Source organism: Argentina anserina, chromosome 2 (genome assembly GCF_933775445.1).
Source record: "Argentina anserina chromosome 2, drPotAnse1.1, whole genome shotgun sequence".
NCBI lineage: Eukaryota > Viridiplantae > Streptophyta > Magnoliopsida > Rosales > Rosaceae > Argentina > Argentina anserina.
Window position 1 is genome coordinate 18,237,590 of NC_065873.1, and position 20,692 is coordinate 18,258,281.

Below are 20,692 nucleotides of genomic sequence, written 5' to 3' on the forward strand. Positions count from 1 at the left end.
AAAAAAAACATAGACTAGGCATGATGTGATTCCTGCAAGTATATAGGGTGGATGTAATATAGTGTATGTAAGAGAGGGGTTGTCGTTCCCACGAGGATTAGCTTAATTCGAAGTATGAAAACCTAAATTACTCACGATTAAAAACACACAAAGCAAGAAACACACGGGACGAAAACAAACTAAGTGACTTGAAATAAAATTGTTCTTATGATTTTGGGTTTTGAAAGACTTTGATAGAACACGAAAATAACTGGAAAACAAAGCTAACGAATGTGAAACAATCGAGAACACAATAAGTCTAAAAATCATGAGTAAATATATGATGATGATGAGCCTAGGGTGTCGAAATCAAGTCAATCAACCACAAGAAATCATATATACGTCTTGATGCAACTAACATATGCTCTCTAGATGACAAGTTTCGTATCTATGTCATTCTCAGATACACTAGACCGTAGTTTTTCTTAAGTGTATGATGCTCTCCCTCTTGGGTAAAGGTCGTATATCCTAGTTATGCAGTTTATCATTCTCAAGTATAAATTTAACATGCATGACTCATTACGCTCTAGAAAACAAAGAAATGAAACAAACCATCATTCTCTCTCGAGTAACAATGTAATTCACCACACTTAATCACAAGAAGCTACATAAATTATATTGCATCTCTGCTTCAAAATTATCTTCAAATTACTATATGCAAAACCCTATGTGATCAATCCAAGAACTTAAACATAAAACATACAAATCAAATAGTGATCAAGCATTCATCTAAAAGAAATTCAGAAATCCATTAAATAAACATCAAAGTCGTAAATCATCATGCTAGGGACTCATCCTAACTTTATAAAGGGAGTTTAGATACTCATGTTCTTAGAAAACATAGCTAATATACTTAAAAACATAAAAACACTCTAATTGAATGAAGATGGAGGGACGTTGTGATGGCAGCATCCCTGGTGCAAGTCTGGTATGGAATGGTCTGCTCCATGTGCCTTGTCAAAATCTTCTATATATATATGCATCCTTTACTTCTTGCTTTAGGCTTTAAGAATTGTGACTCCAATAAGGTAATGTAGCACGCCTAAAACTCTATGGCCATATGGATTGGGTTCTTAGACAGTCCACAATGATGTCTTAATTTCCCTGGAATTTTGCCAAGTTATTCAGGCTTTCAAAACTCGAGCTCATGTAACACATAGCAGATTCGCGTGTAACCTGAACTGCTTGTACTCAAACTGTCATATCTCCCTTTAGGAATATAAGAATCACGATCCGTAAAATTCTTCATAAAGTAAACATCCAAGGATTTCTTTTGATATAAGACACGATCTTTGGTTCCTTCTAAGTCAATATAGTTTGATCCTCAAAGTTGGCTTCTATGCTGAGGCTACTACTGTCAGCATCATGAATTCCTCTTCAATGTTTTTCCTCTTGTTTTTTTACTTTCTCCTCAAATTTGCTCTTCACACCTACAAGACATCAAATTAAGTAAAAGAACTAAAAACATGAAGAAATAGACATGGATATCACAAGTAAGAGGCTGAAAAGTATGGCACATTATGAACATATCAAGGCATACTAGGCGCCTAGGGTGTGTAGGGGGAAGCCTAAGCGGGAAAATAGTCGCAAACTAAACGCCTAAGCGTGTGGGCGTGTGGGCAAGCAAACAGTCGCAAAGTAAAGCGGTGGTTAGGCAGGTGTTAGGCGGTATATATAATTATGGATTTTCTTTCTTTTTCCATCTGGGATCAAAAACGACGACGTGCGCTACCTGCATAACTGCATTAGATCTTGGCTTCTGTCACCATTTTTCTTCTATCCTGGGTGTACTAAACATCTCATTGACTGTTCCTTACTGCCTTCTAATTCATCACCCACTTGTCTCTTCTCTCATCACTCTTCCTCTCATCCTTATTCTCCATCAGTTTCATCACTCTCTCTCTCTTAATTACCACAGACCCATCTCTGTTTATTCGTTTTCAAACTCAAGAGCTCTTCTGGGTTCGTAATATTCCTTCCCTATATTCATTTCTTGCCGTAAAGTTTGAGTATTGAATTCTTTGCTCATCTGGGGTGTCTTTATGTATCCTCACGTTATCCCAATCTCGTTTTCAATCCAATTTTGAGGTTTTGGTTATTGAGAGATTGAAGCTACGTCACCTACAGTTTTGGGCTCCTATTGGTTTGCATCCATACAGAGGCTATGTGTTTACTGGATAGCTTCATTGAACACAAGGACTTTTGGGCGTTGTGAATTTCGGAGCTTTGGTATGTCTCTTTGTGGAGTTTGCTCAGTTTTTAATGCTTTTTTGTGCTTCAATAGAGATTTTGAGGTTTAGGCCCTATTTTGGCTTTTGTGCAGAGCCATAGTTACTCTCTCTTTTTTTGTTTTTGGGTATGTGGATATAGAACTGTAGAGACAATCGAGGAGTTAGTCATTGTAATGAGATTTTAGTTGGAACCAATATTCTAAATTTGGATAGAGTCTGTTTTGTAATGGTTGGTGGAAGAAATTGATATAAAAGGGTAGAAAGACAGTGGCTGGATTAGCCAAAGTTGGATTTCGATGGAGGGTTCGCTTAGGCTTGGGCCAAAAGGCCTTATAAAGAAGCATGAGTTTGTAAGAATTATAATTCAGTGCCTATATTCGATTGGATATGGGAAGTCTGCTTCATGCTTAGAGTTGGAGTCTGGCATTGCTTGCCAATCGGATTATTTTCAGATGTTGGAATCAAAGATATTAAGCGGCAATTGGAATGGTAGTATTGATACCATTAATGGCATTACGGATTTGAGTGAAGAAACAAGAGCTGCTGCTTTGTTTCTGGTATTGAAGCAGTCACTTTTGGAGTACACGAAGAGTGGGGATGACGAGTTGGCTTTAGACATTTTGCGGAAAGAGGTTTCAGCATTACAGGTGGGAAGAGATAAGGTTCATAACCTTGCTCACAGTATCCTGTTCTCAAAGGATATGCAGCAGGATAAGACAGACAAGATTGAGGTTTGTGAACAGCGCAAAAAGCTGTTGCAAGAATTGGAAGATTTGCTGCCTCCACCAATTATAATACCCCCGCGCAGGTTGGAATATCTGGTGGAAACTGCTGTCTCGACCCAGATCAATCCATGTATGTATCATAATTTTTCGGGTCCTGTTTCACTTTATGCAGACCATTTGTGCAGTAGGGATCAGATCCCTACTGAGACAGTACAGGTGCGATTTGCCCTGAGCTTCTGTTTTCAAGACTATTCTAGTTTCTATTTTCCTTTTTGTACTGGATGCCTGAGATACAACTGAACACTTGTTTGTCACTAATGCAGATATTGACTGAACATAAGAACGAAGTTTGGTTTGTACAATTTTCTCATAATGGGGAGTACTTAGCTTCTTCATCAAGTGATTGCACAGCCATCATATGGAAGGTATTATTGCATTGTATGTTGTAATTTGCGTTAGAAGTTTATTCAAGTCATTAATATTGCTTTCATGCTAAAGTCTTATTTGATTGTTATCTTCACCTAGATAGGCAAGTAGTGTACTTATTCTGTGAAAGTCTAGTCTGCACTCTGCAGGGATAAGATCGTGTGTTAAATATTCATTTAGTGTGCTAGAATTGCTTCAGAAAAGTCCCGATCACTAAAAACATATTAAAAAAAACATTAATTGTTAGTCCAGAACTGTTTGCACATTAATTAATACGTTAACCTAATATTTGAATATGTAAAGCTTTGTCGTAATATTATTAATATCTTGCTTCCAAAATCTACCAAATGTGTGGGGGAAGTAAAACTTTGCTGTTTGGGGCAAGAGAGATGCATTAAAAGAAATATATTCTTATCATATGTCCATCAAAGTTGTATATTGCCACATGGACAGATGCATGATTATATTGTTGCTAGATACTATGTCATTGTTACCTTATGTTCAATGCAAACTGGATACATCTGCTATATAGGGTCCTAATATGTGGTTCTTAATTTTTGTTAATTATTGTATCTCCATTCAATCAAAGATGTATAAATTGAATGCTAAGTTAGTATTGGGTGAATGGCGAAAAAAGAAGATGAAATCAGATACTAACTGGAAGTTGACCGTAATATTTGGTATCTAATCGTTCTGTCCAAGACGTAAAAGATGCTACGGTTGCTAGGGTCTCTGACATTAATTCTACCTTTCGGTATCAGGTACTGGAAGATTACAGCTTGGTATTAAGACATACCCTGCGTAGTCACCATAATCCAGTATCGTTTGTGGCATGGAGTCCTGATGACACAAAGTTGCTCACATGTGGAAATGGTGAAGTCCTCAAGCTATGGGATGTGGAAACAGGTTCATGCAAGCATACATTTGGAGATCATGGCTTTGTCGTCAGCTCATGTGCTTGGTTTCCTGACTCAAAGAGACTTGTGTGTGGCAGTTCTGACCTTGAAAAAGGTATCTACATGTGGGATTGTGATGGCAACGAGTTAAAAGCGTGGAGAGGCATGAGGATGCCCAAGATTTTAGATCTTGCTGTCACCCCGAATGGGGAAAATCTTATCAGCATTTTCTCTGATAAAGAAATTCGCATTTTAAATGTGGACACAAATGCTGAGCGAGTTATCTCTGAAGACCATTCTATCACCTCCCTATCAATTTCTAGAGATAGTGAGTTCTTTATCGTCAACCTCAATAGCCAGGAGATCCATATGTGGGATGTTGCTGGGAAAATGGAGAAGCCACTGAAGTTTATGGGTCATAGGCAAAGCAAGTACGTAATACGCTCATGCTTTGGTGGGGTTAATAGTACATTTATCGCCAGCGGGAGTGAGAACTCACAGGTACACTTGCTTCTGCAGTTCTAATAATTTTCCAGATTTTCCCCTTACATATATTATGATTATTCTTTTTTGAATGGGATATTCAAATCATTCTTGTACATATGGGTTCTCACAAGTTAATTATTACCATCCACTATAGGTCTACATTTGGAATCGGCGAAACTCTAGGCCAATTGAGGTTTTGTGCGGGCATTCAATGACTGTGAACTGTGTGAGTTGGAATCTTAGGAGACCTCAAATGCTGGCATCAGCTAGTGATGATAATACTATTCGCATATGGGGATCTAGTGTAACTAAAAAGAGTTGAACTGGTCATGTTCCAGTTTCTGAACCTGTGTATATATAGCTCTTGTTCTTTATAGTTTCCTATTCATTGATGAATTTGTAAATTTGTTTTGAAAATTTTGGTAGATCCGTTTTTTTTTCTTTCTTTTTTACTGTGGCTATTGCAATTGCTAGTCACCATAAATACTTACAACAATGTAACCTGGATCTCAGTACTTTGCCTTTTCATGCTATACAAATAACAGTTTGTGAGCTTTGCTCTAGATTTGCATCTGTGATCTTTTGATCAGAGAAATGGGGGCCTAAGTGATGAACTCATTGGTTCTCTGCTTTTCCTATTCTCAGCTTGTTGTGTATCTGCAGGACCCAATTCTTGTTGGGACAGTAGCATTTTGGTCCAGGTTAGGTTGTGTGATTTAAAATCAAAATTACCAAAATTGCATAAAGCTTTTGTCGAAGTTGCAACATTTAAATGTAACCCAAAAATGTAGCTCATCGCCTCATCACATGTAAATGCGAGTTAGGGTGGGTGGACTCTGCACAAATGCAAGCTGTTTTTTGAGAAGCAGCGCTGAAACGGTGAAACGGTATACAAGGGCGACATAGAGCCTTAACCTTAAATTACAGCAATTCAGCAGAGAACATCTTAAAATCACATAATATATATCAACTAAACAACTGAAGTATTCTATTAAACCCTAATTAGCAAAGAGTGCAATTTTAACACCTCTATTTACTTTACAATTTTGGCAATATACAAGGAAGATAATGCTCAAACTGAGTCATAAAATTTTAATACAAATAATTTTCCCAATATGTTGCCACCGAAACTTTTTCAACATTGACAATGTAAGGTACTCGCCACCAACCCAAGACAAACATGGCACCAAAAGTGCTCAATCTGAGACTGCTCATTCCTACTTCTCAAGAAATTGAAATAAACAACATCAATAAAAAGTAAATTGCAGAAAACATAAATTAGAGAACTTGGGATATGATCAAAGCTTAAATTATTTGCAAGCAAACTCTAGCTGCCACCAATCAGAATCTGCGTCGGAATAACCCACATATGGTGGCCGTTATGCTAACTATTATCAACTACTATGGAATAAAAAGAAGAAGATAAACAACTAAAAACACAAACAAAAGTTCAACATAGACTCAGCATCCTTGAGAGCCCAGATCTCTCGAACTGAACGGTTCCCCTTTCGCTTAGTCTGCATCAAAATAGTTCTATGCTATCCATGATGAAAAACAAACACCAATCTCAATAAGGACCCGTCCGGCTGCACTCGCCTCTCATCGACGAGGCCTGAGCCTACGTCGCTTCAGAGGGCCGTCGGATGAGCAAGATTTTGTGGAGAGAGAGAGAGAGAGAGAGAGTTTTTTGTGCGGATATGATTTCTTCTTGTGTTGAAAACAGAAGCTTTGGTCACTGACCCTTTTAAAATGCAAGCTTATTAAATCTAAGAACTTTTTTATCAAAACAAAAAAAAATCTTGAATCGAACTCACGGACCTCCTACTATTTTAGAAATTGGTGTCGCTGGATTAAATGTCCAACTAAAAATCAACAAAAATAGATGGTTGTTGATGGAATGAAGATGAAGATGAAGAATCGAAGATATCAAAAACTAATCTTCAAGATTATTAAAAAAGAATCACCTGTCCGACGTGTCATAGCATGCACCGTCGAAAATGCCCCCTCAAATTTCATAGTTTGCACCGATATAGAGGGACAATTTCGTAAATCTATAAGGATTACCAATATAGGAAAAGAGAGGAAGAGACCCCTGTTCTCTTCTTCTTCTTCTTCTTCCACGGAGAGCCCGAGCCTCCATTTTCCCGTTGGATTCAGATTTCACGGAATTCCACGCCGGCGAAATTGAGTCCACGGTTGATTTCACACAGCTCTCTCTCTCTCTCTCTATTAATTCTACTCTATGAAGTCCGATCTTATGATGACGGAACCTTCACCGCCGTCCGATCGGTCCACGTCGCCGGCCGAAAAGCATCGCTGCAGGTCAGAATTCGGAATCCTCTATCTATTACGCGCTGCTTTTTGTGTGTGTGTGATTTTCTCAATTCGATCTATGCGCATTTTTGTAATTGGCTGAAATGCATTTAATTCTAGAAACTGTGAGCTCAGATTGATGCTTGCACAGCTTAAAATCCAGTCTGCTCTCTTATATAGATGATATATATATATATATATATATATAATATGTGTTGGTTGCCTGACTTGCCTGCCGTGGATGAAGCTTTGTTTCATGGCATTGTTGAATCTGAGTTGTGTAGCTCAGAAGAAGCTTCAGTTTGATGATGAATTTGTTGGTTTAAGAAGTTGAATCGGTTTTTGTGATGAAAATCATGTTCTAGTTTATAGTTCAACCCGATGTTCAGGATTAAGTACCCAAAAGATCAGTCTTAAAGATCCATTGGACTGCATGTCGCTTTTGCGACAAAGATTTCAGTTGGACTCTTGAAAGCCTAGAAAATAGAAGAAGTTGTGTTCCTTTATTATTGAAACATACTAGTTCGTTGATTGTAGATTTATATGTTGATATTTATAAGCTCAAGGGATTGAAATTTTAAGGTCTGATCAATAGTGTAATCTGTAAGCTTGAAATTCAATTTTTTTTTATATCAAAAATCCTCTTTTTTATATGTAATCTTAGAATGTTATGGTTGATTAAAGTTCTTAATATGTTTGGAACAGGAATGTAGTCAGCTTGATAAAAGGGAGAGAAATTTCTCCTCGAGCAAAGCACTTGCCTAGAAGCTTGTGGAAAGAAACTCCTAAAGTGAAAGCTGGTTCCTCTTCAGCTGTCCCTGAGTGCCAAACAACACTAGATGCTAAGCGTGGCCTTCTTTCATGGTACCATGAGTTCTTTCATCTTTTAGCTGTATTATTAAGTTATACATAGGAGGGTAGGAGGTTCACGAGGGTTTATGTATGTTCTATATATGTTGTCAGAGATGCTACCGTTTTATTGAATCTACATCTTGTTCTTTCAGGGTTGAAGCAGCGTCACTGCGTCAGTTGTCAGCCAGGTACTGTAATTTAGTGCCTCCTCCAAGGTCAACCATTGCTGCAGCATTTAGTCCTGATGGAAGAATGGTTGCCTCTACACAGTAAGTTACCTAATTCATTTTCTCCTCTTAACTTGAAATTTGAACACTGGCCTATATTTGAATATTTTGTTTTCAATCTTTTGACTCTTGCAGTGGTGACCACACTGTAAAGATAATTGATTGTCAAACTGGAAGGTGCTTGAAAGTCTTGAGTGGCCATAGGAGGACACCTTGGGTGGTAAGCTTGTCTTATACAGTTGCAAACACTTACTTATGGTTGATCTCCTATAGTATATGCCTTATGCAACATTAATATTTGCAACTAGTCAATGAAGACCATAGTGAAAAGGATTTTTTATTCTATTTACAGAAATGCCTAGAAGGAAGTTGCTTAAAATTTACATATGAAGTAAATAGTGTTATCACAGTTATTGAACCTACGCATGACAATCAACAGGTTTACCATCTAAGTATAGTCTTATTAAACAGTTAGGTGTACATGTTAGTTGCTGCAAGTGCTTAGGCTTACTCTAAGAAATTAGGAGTGAAACTGAAGTTTGAGCTCTACTTTTTCTCTATAATAATTCCATCATGTGTTACTGATGATTATCATTCTCAAGTTAAAATGTGGAATTAACTAATGTAATGCTTACAGGTGAGGTTCCACCCTTCGCAACCAGAAATAATTGCTAGTGGGGGTTTGGATCACGAAGTTCGCTTGTGGGATCTTGACACATCTGAGTGTATAGGATCACGTGACTTTCGTAAGTTCAAACCCAAAAACTTGCAATTCATTAGTAGCCATGTATTTTCTATTCCCAATTGAGATTAATAGTATGTATCTCGGTTGACTTTGATCCCAGATCGACCAATTGCATCCATGGCTTTTCATGCTACAGGGGAACTCTTAGTTGTTGCATCAGGACACAAGGTGTTAGCTCTTTTTATATTGGACCTTTAATATATTACAGTCCTTGATGGTGAGTTATGAGCTTGTTATTTGATACTTTGTCAATTTCCTGTTAAGGTGTATGTATGGAACTACAAAAAGCTGCATTCATCACCAGACATTATATTGAAAACATCTCGTTCACTTAGAGCAGTGCATTTTCACCCTCAAGCTGCTCCATTTCTTCTGACTGCTGAGGTGAATACCCCAAACATTATCTAATCAATTATTCAGAGTCACCTATCATATAGGTTACATTATTAAACTGATATGCAGGTCAATGATCTTGACTCTTCAGATCCCTTTATGACACCAGCGACATCTTCAGGGTACTCGCAATATCCTTCTCCTGCTGTTTTCATGGCAAACGTTCATTCTAATGAACACCTTAGTTTGGCTGCTGAATTGCCACATATGTCCTTGCCTTTCGTCTTTGTATCACAATCTGTAGATGATCCAAGAATAGAATTGCGGGGTGATGTGCATGTTGGTTCAAGTAACGTGCAAGTCACATCTACCTTACGCCAGTTCGAATCAGATGTAAATGCAACAGAGCAGAGGAATAGCACTGTTTCTCCCATGGAGTCATTTCCATCAGTTCCATCTTTTTCTCATCTCAATGATGCAATGGAAACCAATGAGATGCATGCTGTAGGGCAAAGCCAGCCTGAAAACTCTATTAGTGTAGATGCTGCTATTGATAGACTGCCTGAAAATATATCAATTGCTGAACCTCGACAACTTCGTTATATTTTCCATTATAGAGATCCAGCATTTTGGGAGCTTCCTTTTCTCCAAGGTTGGTTAACGGGTCAAAGTCAAGCCAATTATCCCTCAATGGTTCCTCTTAACAGTGTTGGGGTTGACACTTTGGGCCAACATAATTGTTATTTTAATTTAACACCACCTCTGACACCTGCTTTAGCAATGCAAGGAAGCACCAGCCTATCTGGGGTTTCTAGAGGAGCTGGTTTGCATTTTCGCTTCTCAGTACCGGAATCTGGGGATAGTGCCGCTATCGTAAGTGCCCTGCATAATGGGAATGAAGTTCATCCCATTATTAGCAGAATCCATTCTGAAGTTACTACATCACTGGCTGCCACAGCAGCTGCAGAGTTACCATGCACTGTTAAGCTAAGTGTATGGTTGCATGACATAAAAAGTCCCTCTGCTCCTTTAACTGATGAAAGATGCCGCTTAACCATTCCTCATGCTGTTCTTTGCAGGTATGTGGACATTCATGACATTTCATTTCGGGCTCCTTTTTTTGTCGTTTAAGGCTCAGTAGTTATGACATATTTTCACTCATCTGACTTCAATGAGTAGATTACAAATTTCTATGGGCCTACGTCACCATACCTTTTTACACTATTTATCGAGTGCATTTTGTGAAATGTTTCTATTTAGCTCATCATAATGTATACGCAATTGAACCACTTTCTATTTTGCAGCGAAATGGGCACTCATTTCTCTCCTTGTGGGAGATTCTTAGCTGCCTGTGTTGCATGTATGCTTCCTGATATGGAAGCCGAACCTGGACTACAAAGCGTAGTTCATCAAGATTCTGGAATTGCAACATCCCCAACGCGGCATCCAATTTCAGCCCACCAAGTCATTTATGAGCTTCGCATTTATTCGCTTGAGGAGGCAACGTAAAATACTAGTCCTTAATACAACTACTTAATTCTTATCTATATTGCGTTATCGACATTATATATTGTGTTTATGTGTTGTTCATTTTCTATTGCAGATTTGGTTTAATACTTGCATCACGGGCTATTAGAGCTGCACATTGTTTGACTTCGATCCAGGTTAGTTTGGTAGAAATCTTGCCTCCTCTCTGCAGATTTTTTTTGAGTTGATCCCTTATATAATGATGTGCCTGCAGTTTTCACCCACGTCTGAGCATATATTAATTGCTTATGGTCGGCGTCACGGCTCTCTTCTTAAAAGTATCGTTATTGACGGTGAATCAACAGTACCTATTTATACTGTTCTTGAGGTAATTCTTGACCTGAAATCTTTGTGAAAGTACAAACGTTGGTAAATATATATGACATAACTTTTTATAAAGAATAAACCTGGAAATCTTTAAGTCTAAAAACCTCTGAGTTGATTAGACCTTGCAATTCTTGACGACTTTTGATTCAGACAAAAATAGAGGTGCTTCACAGTTTTTTTTATTTTATTTTAAATTTAGTTGTATTTCAGCAGGATACTAATGGGTATGTGTAATACTGTTTAGAATTTTCTTTATTTTACTGTCAGCTATTATGAGGGAAACTTCTATACCCTCAGAGATGTTGGGGGTAAACGGTTCTTGTTGAGTTTTGATTGAGACCAAAAAAAATGAAAGGGTTAGCCTTTTCTTTTCACTGATTTAGTCATGTTTCAGCAAGATCCTGCTGGGTATATATAGCAATGTTTTAAAAAACTCGTCTCAAGACTCGCCTAAGGCTTCAAAAGTTTAAGGTTACTTACTTAACGCCTCTGTTTTTCGGTCTGGGCACTAAGGCTTAAAAAGCTTACGCCTTTTACGCCTTATGTTACTTTTCTCACGCCTTTTACGCATTTTACTACGCCTTAGAAAATAATTTTTTTAGGTATATTTTTATATTTATTTATATAACGTGTTTAATTTGATGAAAACTATCTAAAACATTGGGATTATGAATTTCATTATATTTAAATGCAATAAATTGGTAAGTTCTTATGTATATTTGTTCTTTTTGTATGTGTATAATTATATATTTACACATTTAACTACTAATTTTTTATAACATAAGGTTGGCTTACGCCTTATGCGCCTCAAGTTTTAAGGCTCAATGCTCTTAAGAAAACGCCTTGGGGTACGCCTTTGTTTTTTAAAACATTGATATATAGTACTGTTATCAGTGTTCCATTTGTTGCGTGTCAATCATCATATCTCTTTCTTTATTGTAGGTTTACAGAGTTTCAGATATGGAACTCGTGAAAGTACTTCCTAGTGCAGATGATGAGGTTAATGTTGCTTGCTTTCATCCATTTGCTGGTGGTGGTCTGGCTTATGGAACCAAGGTGTGCTTCTGATTCCCCAGAAATCTTGCAATTATTATTATTTCCTTTCTTGGTTCCTCTTTAACGTGTGTTCTCATTTGCAATGTGAACATGATATATGTAACAGGAAGGGAAGCTTAGAGTCCTCCAGTTTGATAGTGTCAAAGGTCGAAACTGCTTTACAGAGGAAAATATGGCTTTCCTGGTATAGTGAGCGAGGTTGTGTTACATTCCTCATTTATATAATTCTTGGTGAGTTCTCTAAGGTGTCTGTTATTGAAGTATGTTTTAGTTTGGTGTCTGCATATGTCCGCATTACAATTGAAGCAAGAGCTTGGTTTCATCCACTGTCAAGAAAGTGGGTTTTACCATGATATTTACGAAATATCAAGAGAAGCATGTAAATGTTAGATGTTAGATGTGGATCTCGATATGGATAAGATCCATATCTAACACTTGCATGGTTGCACCCTTATCTCTTAGCTTAATGGCCAGCGGTAACTTTCCCCATAACAATACCAATTTTACTTAATCTTGCCATTGTTGCAATATAACAAACTTGTTTTGTAGACCTATCACTAAATACTCATCTACACATTATAAAAAGAAAGCAGAAAAGATGAGAATTTTCAGGCCCTTGGCACATTAGTATGTTTAAAATTATGATTGGACACAGGTCCCTTAAATAGATGGAAATTAAAGCATTGGCAGGATTGGGACATGCTAGTATACAGTATGATATATTGGATGAGTAAAGTCGAGGCTAGGGGGAAACACCCCAAGTTCTTTTGTTTGTTGAAATTCTAAAAGCCATAACACTGTACTATCTCTTTTTGCAGCTTTCATGCATGACTTTAGTTCATATGTTACTTGTGTAAATATAATCTTCACCAAATATAAACTCTTATTTTGAGATTAAATCTCATCCCCCTTCCGCTACTCTGTTTATGTTGGAACTTATGGAGAATGGTGTTTGTAGGATCCACGACAATGTAGATATTGGAATGTGCGTTGTTAACGAGCTTCTGCACATACAGTAAACGCGCATTCTGAAGTGCAAAGCAAGATGATGTGGTTAACCCCATCAAAGGTGAAGCAGTCAGCCCCATTTAAACGAATGGTGGTGTTTATGAATCCATGGGTGGGTGATAGAAAGGGACATGGTAGATTCATGTACATATATTAACAATGTCAGATTATAAAGAACAAGAAAAGGAAAAAAAAAACTTGTTTGAATATCTGTGATCATTCGAAATCACTCCTCTTTTCCACGTAGCCTGTTAAAGAATTTTCACCATGAATCCATATCTCGGAAGCCTTTGTTTGCTGATTTGAAACAGTAGTGTGCGTTACAGTGATAAACCTTTTCTTTTAATCTTATGCATTACAATAATAGACTTATAATCTCTGTCATTGTCCGTTTCATCGTCGAAAATGTAATATCCGGCTGTTCGGCAATTGCGAATGTACTATCCGGTGGCTTGGCAACCCAGGAATAATGTGAGCAGAAAACAGTTGGAGGTGGTGCGCAGCGGCGCGTGCTGAGTCTGGTTTGTTGAATGAGTCATGGGATGAGAACAAACTAGGGAGAACAGCATCATCCAGCTAAGCAAACAAAAAAGGTGGATGAGATGGGATCCGAAGCCCCAGGAAGCAATTTTATCCAGACAAACTTTTGGTCCTTTTGACTGGTACCAACTCCTCCGCCAGAATAAGAAAACCCTTAAATAATGCCAAACCAAACACAGACATGACGACATGGGGTACATATATTCCATTCTCATCACATCTTAAGATAAACCCTAACAGCCCGATCCCTTTTTAGCAGCTGAGCACCGTCCGATCTAACTGTTTGACCAGATCGGACGGCACCTGACACTCAACTGCTAAAAAGGTAATTAGGACTAAATCTTAAATCATGGTCTTACTGATTAGAAGAATAGTGATCGCTCAATTAACCTATAGTTCAAAAATATTCTTACTACTGATTTATTTTTCTTCTCTTTATGCACTGCTCTAATGAACTCTAAACGGTAAAAATACCTTTGCACCATCAGCGGTGGGCAATCAATTCATCTCTCGCAAATTTGAAGCCAAAATTTCAACCGTATGTATTTTATTTTACTTGATAACAATAGAGAACCTGAAGCTTCAATGGTTGCTCACATTATGCGTACACCTTAATTGAGCTATATTTCTTGATAACAACAGAGAACATAAAGTTTCAACGTTAGATCTTATTTTGCTTTTGCCTTAAAAGGCTTCAAACTAACGTACGTCCGATTTGAATTAGCGTCACAGTGACCAATATTTTCAACGTCGGGGAAGTTGATAGTTTAAAGTAATGAGCAATAGGTAAAAAGGCAACGAAACCTAGTTCCAAAATTAAAGGAAAGACGATTAAAGTATAGGACATAAGGGAGAAATGGTGTCCAAATCATTGGCTACACAAAAGAATTCCTTTTTACTTGCATTTTCTAATAACAACAAAAGAGAAACTATATAGTTTGACTGGTCAAAGGTACATTAAAGCTACTAATCAGGATTAGTTCATTAACTAATCGTTTACCCTTTCTTTGACTACCTCTCTAGCTAGAACAAAGAGAGATTACTAGCTAGATTCACTCTTGTTCGAACCTAAAAAAACTCGGAAAAAAAAATCTATATCAGACAGAGATGGAAGACAATGATCTGCGAAGATTGCATACTAAAATAGTTAAGATGATTCAAATTTATAGTGTTTATCAACAGCAATTGATACGTCCCAAGTGCAACTCAGTCCCTTTGGGATCGTAACCAGGTCGCCGGCTCCGAACTCGACGAACTCCGATGACCCTTTAGGGTATGCCTTCACTCTCCCCTTGAGCAAGTAACACGTCTCCTCTGCATCAAACTTCAGCTGGTACTTCCCAGGAGAACAACCCCATCTATCAAAACACGCCCTTAATTATATATACTATGAACAACTCACGTACAGTCTCAGAGAGAGAGAGAGAGAGAGAGAGAGAGAGAGAGAGAGAGAGAGAGAGAGAGGGAGGTAGACTCACTTGGGCCAGCACTTGATGTCCAGTTCAGATAAGCGAGACTCAGAAGGGTTCTTCTCAACTGTGATTCTTAGGTTTGAGGAAGAAGAAGATGAAGATGAAGAGCATGTATAGTCTGCAGCCATGGTTTAACAAAGAGCTAGCTATCGATATCCCTGCACGCAGTACTTGTGGAACTGTTAGGATTGGAATAATATCTTCTTCTTGTTTTGGGTTTGTAGACAAAAGCTGAAGGTATTGTGGGGGATGTAGGAGAAGGGGGGAAAGGAATCTATTTACAGAGAGGGAAGGAGAAGGATAAGGAAGCTTAATATATAGAGAAAGGATGGAAGAGAAGGACAGCTAGTCTTCTTCTTCTCTCTAACCCTCACCCTTCATTAAGTATTTTCCATTGACTTACCATAATTTTCACATGCGCCTTTATGTATATATCATAATCACTAATTATATTTTTCGGTGCTTGTATTTGCAATTGGGTGCAACTGGTATAGCACTTACTCTCACGCTACGCTACATCACAAGTTTGAGTCTTCATTTCAAAATCAGAACATTATATATTGTATTAATGTTATCAGTTGCGTTAGCAAATTAAGAACCCTAATCCTCCCCCCCAACTCCAAGCTAATGGTAATCTTCATTCTTTACTTTCAAATTCGAGCATGCTTCAAATTTAGAATACCAAACTTTCTCTAAACTTACAAGTAGATGAAATCATGCGTTGCACTATTCAAATGTTACGGTTGTTTTGATATAAATCTGAGGCAGTCAACATTTTATTGATGTCACGTAACATCTGATATTAACAGTTCGTTTTTTTTGCTTCTAATTTGTTCACATGCATTTTAGGCTCGTATAAATGTCCTTGACTGGTCCCAAGAGCTAGACTGAAAATCTAACAGACAGGTAATACGTGGCAAGTGATGAGTGGATGGTCCATATCGCAGTTTGACCGGGAATCAAAAATCTTGAAGATACCGACATAGCTACTGTCAGGCCCTTTTCTGGCTTGCACCGTCCATATCCTCCCCCTTCCTCCCCCTTCCTCCCCAAACAACAACACATTGCACGTGCCACCCCCACGTGCACATTATCCACTCCTCATCGACTCGAGCTTTGATCGACATGTCGCAGCTTACTGATGTAGTGGTACGTGAGTTAAATAAAATGTCTGGCCATTTGATTCTAGTTATTGAATCGCATTATGCAAAAAACATATAACTTGTCAGTTGTTTAAAATGAAAGGGCGACCCAATGTTAAAGGGACAGCCATTACGGCTTTCTTCAACAGAAAATTATAAATTCATGTATACTTGTCACGCATTATACATCTAATATATGAATCAAAGTCTATTTCAATCTTGGCTGCATAATTTGGATTTATAGAGGGAACCTCAAGAGATTATCAAAATCATCGAGTTGTTGGCTCCAAGTTATGCAAGAGGTGTCTCATTCAGGGACATGGAATTTGACTTGGTGGCTACATTGCAAACTGTGATTTATTGTGCATATTGTTAAAATGTTAATTGTGTATGCACGTTTTGGTGGCTTTAAAGAAACATAAGGAAACAGATCACGCATGAGCACACAACTTTGAAATTTAAGAATCATCTGTAGCAATACACGTCTAGTTTAGGCGTCACGTACGCTACCGCATTCTTCTTTCATCATCGTCATGGTTTTTGCCTTTTTGGGGCTTCCGATTGTAGGACTTGTAGAATTATCATCTAGCACTCGTAGTCGGACTTTTTTTCAGGTCGCGAACCGCTATTATTTATGTTTTACATGAATATTAGCCGTTGATGTATGACTTTAACTTCAAATTCAATCCTAATCCGTCCTAATTTGCATGTATATTTAATTATTAGAAAAACAAATAAAATCTCTACTAGGTTAAAGTATTAGGTGCGAGAAAAACCTCAACTCACAAATGACATTTCACCTTCTTCAAATTTAATAACCATCGATCCTCAAGAAGTGCAGGTCCTAACATCATAGTTGGCTAGTGGGAATGTCTCAATTTCTTGATCTCTTTATGATGTATTAGCTAGGCTTATGATCATAAGAAGTGTTTATCCCTATAACTCTCCATGGAAGAAAAGAATCAAGAAATATCGATAATCCATCACACAAGCAAATATATCGTAAGATGTCAGTCAAGATTTGATTTGAATTTATAATGCTCACAAACAATGATCATCAACGACTATATTAAATGAGAGGCTCCAGCAATACTAAATGTTGAAACGAAGCGTAGTTAAGTATATTTTTCACATATCGGTTGATTTTAGTTTTTAGGACCATCTTTGTAATAACATATCACTTTGTAGTATAAAAGTGATACACTCATATGAAATCAAGGAATTGAACCAAACCAAAATGTGATTGAAAAGTATGTATGAGAAACCTTTAACTACAAAGTCATGAAGTCATGGCGACTCATGATAACCTTGTTTGTGGGCAAAGAAAGTAGTGGTTGTACCCACACCCTATTAATTTTTGTTGGTTGCAGGCCAAAACAATACCCATAGCCCAACCAGAACCGGGTCCAGGTTACAGTCAAGACACACACACACACACCACACACACTAATCACTCTACTCCATTCGGTCCCTCACTTCGTGTTGTGTCTGTTTATCTCTCTCTTTCTCTCTGTTTGGTTTTGTGGTTTTGAGTGATAGTCAAATCCATGGCGACTCAAGGTCATGTGATCACCTGCAAAGCTGCGGTGGCCTGGGAACCCAACAAGCCTCTCGTGATCGAAGACGTTCAGGTCGCTCCGCCCCAGGCCGGAGAGGTCCGCGTCAAGATTCTCTACACCGCTCTCTGCCACACCGACGCTTATACCTGGGGCGGCAAGGTAAAACTTACCCAATAATTTTACCTTCTTATCTTGTTAATTCTGCCACTAGCTTCGGTAAAGTTTCAAACTTTGTTACATTTAGAAGTAATCTCTATTTGGTGAAAGATAATATATTTGTTCTAGATTTTAATCTGACCTAACTAATGTTAGGTGCGTAAATCTGAGTTTAAGGAAAATGGGGGACTTAGGCATTGGATTAAAATTGAAGCTATCCTATTGCATGTGTGTTGTTTAATTGTGATAGTATCATATAACAAGGAAATTCTTTATAGTGCTAGGAGGAACCCCCACTATTAGGGCCATACATTTTCTAGTAAGTCAGCATTTTATTGATAGGTTCTGCTCTGCATTTGCAAATTAAGATGGTCCCCTGTTTTGAATCTAGTATGAAAGTGAAAAGTAGTCTAGTTCATCAGCAGTTTTATCTAGAGGGGAAATATAAATGCTGATTTCACTTCATTTTCCTTGTAGGACCCTGAAGGTCTCTTCCCTTGCATTCTTGGTCATGAGGCTGCAGGGTATGTTAAGTTGTATATCAATGTTTGCTGAATTGTACATCAACATTTTTTTTTAGTGTTTGGTTAAAATATGTGGCTGTTGGGGACTAAATGCAGGATTGTTGAAAGTGTTGGTGAAGGTGTTACTACAGTTCAGCCAGGAGACCATGTCATCCCTTGTTACCAGGCTGAATGTGGGGAATGCAAGTTTTGCAAATCTGGGAAGACAAATCTATGTGGAAAAGTACGTGCTGCCACTGGAGTTGGAGTTATGATGAGTGATCGTCAGAGCCGTTTCTCTATAAATGGAAACCCTATTTACCATTTTATGGGAACCTCAACATTTAGCCAGTACACCGTTGTTCATGATGTTAGTGTTGCAAAGATAGATCCAAAAGCTCCTTTAGAGAAAGTCTGCCTTCTTGGATGTGGTGTTCCTACTGGTAAGAACTTTTCTAATTAGTGTCTAGATTTTCACCTTTGGATATAATCATACATCTCAATTCAGCTTGCATATAAACTTTAGAAGTGTATCTTCATACAATGTTCATGCTCATCTCTTCTGTCCTTCGAAGCTTCCTGGCTGTTTTATAGGGGAAAAAAAAGAAAGAAATAGAAGATTGTAGCTTTAAAGAGGATGCTTTAATTATATGTTGATATTATGAATCTTTTGTATGTATGATAAACGTAAAGCTTCTCTTTTCCTTCCAATTTGTTTACTCAAACGTATGAAATTCCAGGTCTCGGAGCTGTTTGGAACACAGCAAAAGTAGAAGCGGGGTCAATTGTTGCTATCTTTGGCCTTGGAACTGTTGGTCTTGCAGTAAGTTTCCATGGGACCTTCAGCTTCTTAATCTTATGCTGGAATTCTGAATTGTGAGGGTGACTAGTTGTCATGACTTGACAGGTCGCTGAGGGTGCCAAAACAGCTGGTGCATCACGAATCATTGGTGTTGACATTGATAGCAAGAAGTTTGATGTAGGTAAAAACGTAAATCTGAAGTTCAGAACTTTATACAGTAAATCATGATTTATTAATTTTATAAACTTGTTCGGTTGTTTCATAGTGAAGGCTCTAAAGATTACATGTATTGTTTGCAGCAAAGAATTTTGGAGTTACTGAATTTGTGAATCCAAAGGACCATGAGAAGCCAATCCAACAGGTCCTAGTTGATCTCACTGATGGTGGTGTTGATTATAGCTTTGAGTGCATTGGGAATGTCTCAGTGATGAGGGCTGCCTTGGAGTGCTGCCATAAGGTAACCCCTTTGATTGGTGGATTGATTTACTGTTTACAAAACAAATCTTGATGTCACTTGAAAAACTTGCAGGGTTGGGGAACATCGGTTATTGTGGGTGTTGCAGCATCAGGGCAGGAGATATCAACTCGTCCCTTTCAGCTGGTGACTGGTCGTGTGTGGAAGGGAACAGCCTTTGGCGGTTTCAAGAGCCGCTCACAGGTGCCTTGGCTTGTAGAGAAGTACTTGAAGAAGGTAAACTCAGTCTGGTAGTGTTTAACATTGTCAATTGCAATAAGGAAATGAATTTGAACGTTATGCTCTCTTGTTGCAGGAAATCAAAGTTGATGAATACATCACCCACACTTTGACTCTTGGGGAGATTAACAAGGCATTTGATTTGATGCATGAAGGGGGATGCCTTCGGTGTGTGCTTTCTACTGAAGCATAAGATTGCGTAATTCAAGTTTCTCATGGGATGGAACTTATGTTGCATTTTTCTATTCTGTTTTGTATGTATCATTCTTACTGATAACTCTTCCAAAATAACCGGATGTTGCTGCTTTTATAAGTAAAATCCCTGCTGGTTCACTGGATATTAGCCTTATTACCTATTGAAAGAGGTTTAATGTTATGATTTATTTTTAGTCGCGATTAATCTTTCTGCCGGTCTTCATACATAGATGATAGCAGCTGCTGAAGCTGAACAGTCTTGAACTCTTGATAGTCCGAACAGACCGTAGAAGTTATCAGAAAATTATAAAACTTTAGGCATTGTTGAAGAAGTGAAAAGCTGAATGGCCATCCTTCATTGTCATATGTTCCTTCTAGCAGAATCTCACATAAATGTTCCATCATCTTATAATTTCCCTGGGTCATTTTGCTATTTAA

The 20,692-nt window shown here is 38.0% G+C and overlaps 4 protein-coding genes across 5 annotated transcripts; 3 read left to right on the forward strand and 1 right to left on the reverse strand.

Moving 5' to 3' along the window:
• Positions 1-1,828: 1,828 nt before the first annotated feature.
• On the forward strand, positions 1,829-5,376 carry LOC126805513 (WD repeat-containing protein WDS homolog). Its single transcript, XM_050532289.1, has 4 exons — positions 1,829-3,211; positions 3,319-3,420; positions 4,183-4,818; positions 4,958-5,376. Exons 1-4 carry the CDS (start codon positions 2,567-2,569, stop codon positions 5,123-5,125), a joined length of 1,551 nt encoding a protein of 516 aa, XP_050388246.1. The 5' UTR covers positions 1,829-2,566; the 3' UTR covers positions 5,126-5,376.
• Positions 5,377-6,931: 1,555 nt separating this feature from the next.
• On the forward strand, positions 6,932-13,549 carry LOC126805512 (uncharacterized). 2 transcript variants are annotated; one of them, XM_050532287.1, is made up of 15 exons: positions 6,932-7,125; positions 7,822-7,980; positions 8,121-8,237; positions 8,331-8,415; positions 8,833-8,941; positions 9,041-9,108; positions 9,205-9,324; positions 9,403-9,925; positions 10,052-10,352; positions 10,578-10,778; positions 10,877-10,937; positions 11,015-11,128; positions 12,070-12,183; positions 12,290-12,414; positions 13,142-13,549. In XM_050532287.1, exons 1-14 carry the CDS (start codon positions 7,046-7,048, stop codon positions 12,371-12,373), a joined length of 2,136 nt encoding a protein of 711 aa, XP_050388244.1. In that variant the 5' UTR covers positions 6,932-7,045; the 3' UTR covers positions 12,374-12,414; positions 13,142-13,549. The 2 variants fall into 2 exon arrangements, with proteins under 2 accessions (XP_050388244.1, XP_050388243.1); XM_050532286.1 differs by having other exon boundaries at positions 9,403-10,352; positions 13,142-13,547.
• A 1,021-nt stretch (positions 13,550-14,570) lies between these two features.
• Positions 14,571-15,501, reverse strand: LOC126784565 (uncharacterized). Its single transcript, XM_050510029.1, has 2 exons — positions 15,210-15,501; positions 14,571-15,089 (listed from the first exon to the last, which is right to left on the reverse strand). Exons 1-2 carry the CDS (start codon positions 15,329-15,331, stop codon positions 14,879-14,881), a joined length of 333 nt encoding a protein of 110 aa, XP_050365986.1. The 5' UTR covers positions 15,332-15,501; the 3' UTR covers positions 14,571-14,878.
• Positions 15,502-17,807: 2,306 nt separating this feature from the next.
• LOC126785016 (alcohol dehydrogenase class-3) lies at positions 17,808-20,397 on the forward strand. Its single transcript, XM_050510581.1, has 8 exons — positions 17,808-18,063; positions 18,538-18,584; positions 18,681-19,006; positions 19,304-19,386; positions 19,471-19,546; positions 19,665-19,822; positions 19,895-20,056; positions 20,136-20,397. Exons 1-8 carry the CDS (start codon positions 17,893-17,895, stop codon positions 20,250-20,252), a joined length of 1,140 nt encoding a protein of 379 aa, XP_050366538.1. The 5' UTR covers positions 17,808-17,892; the 3' UTR covers positions 20,253-20,397.
• Positions 20,398-20,692: the final 295 nt, after the last annotated feature.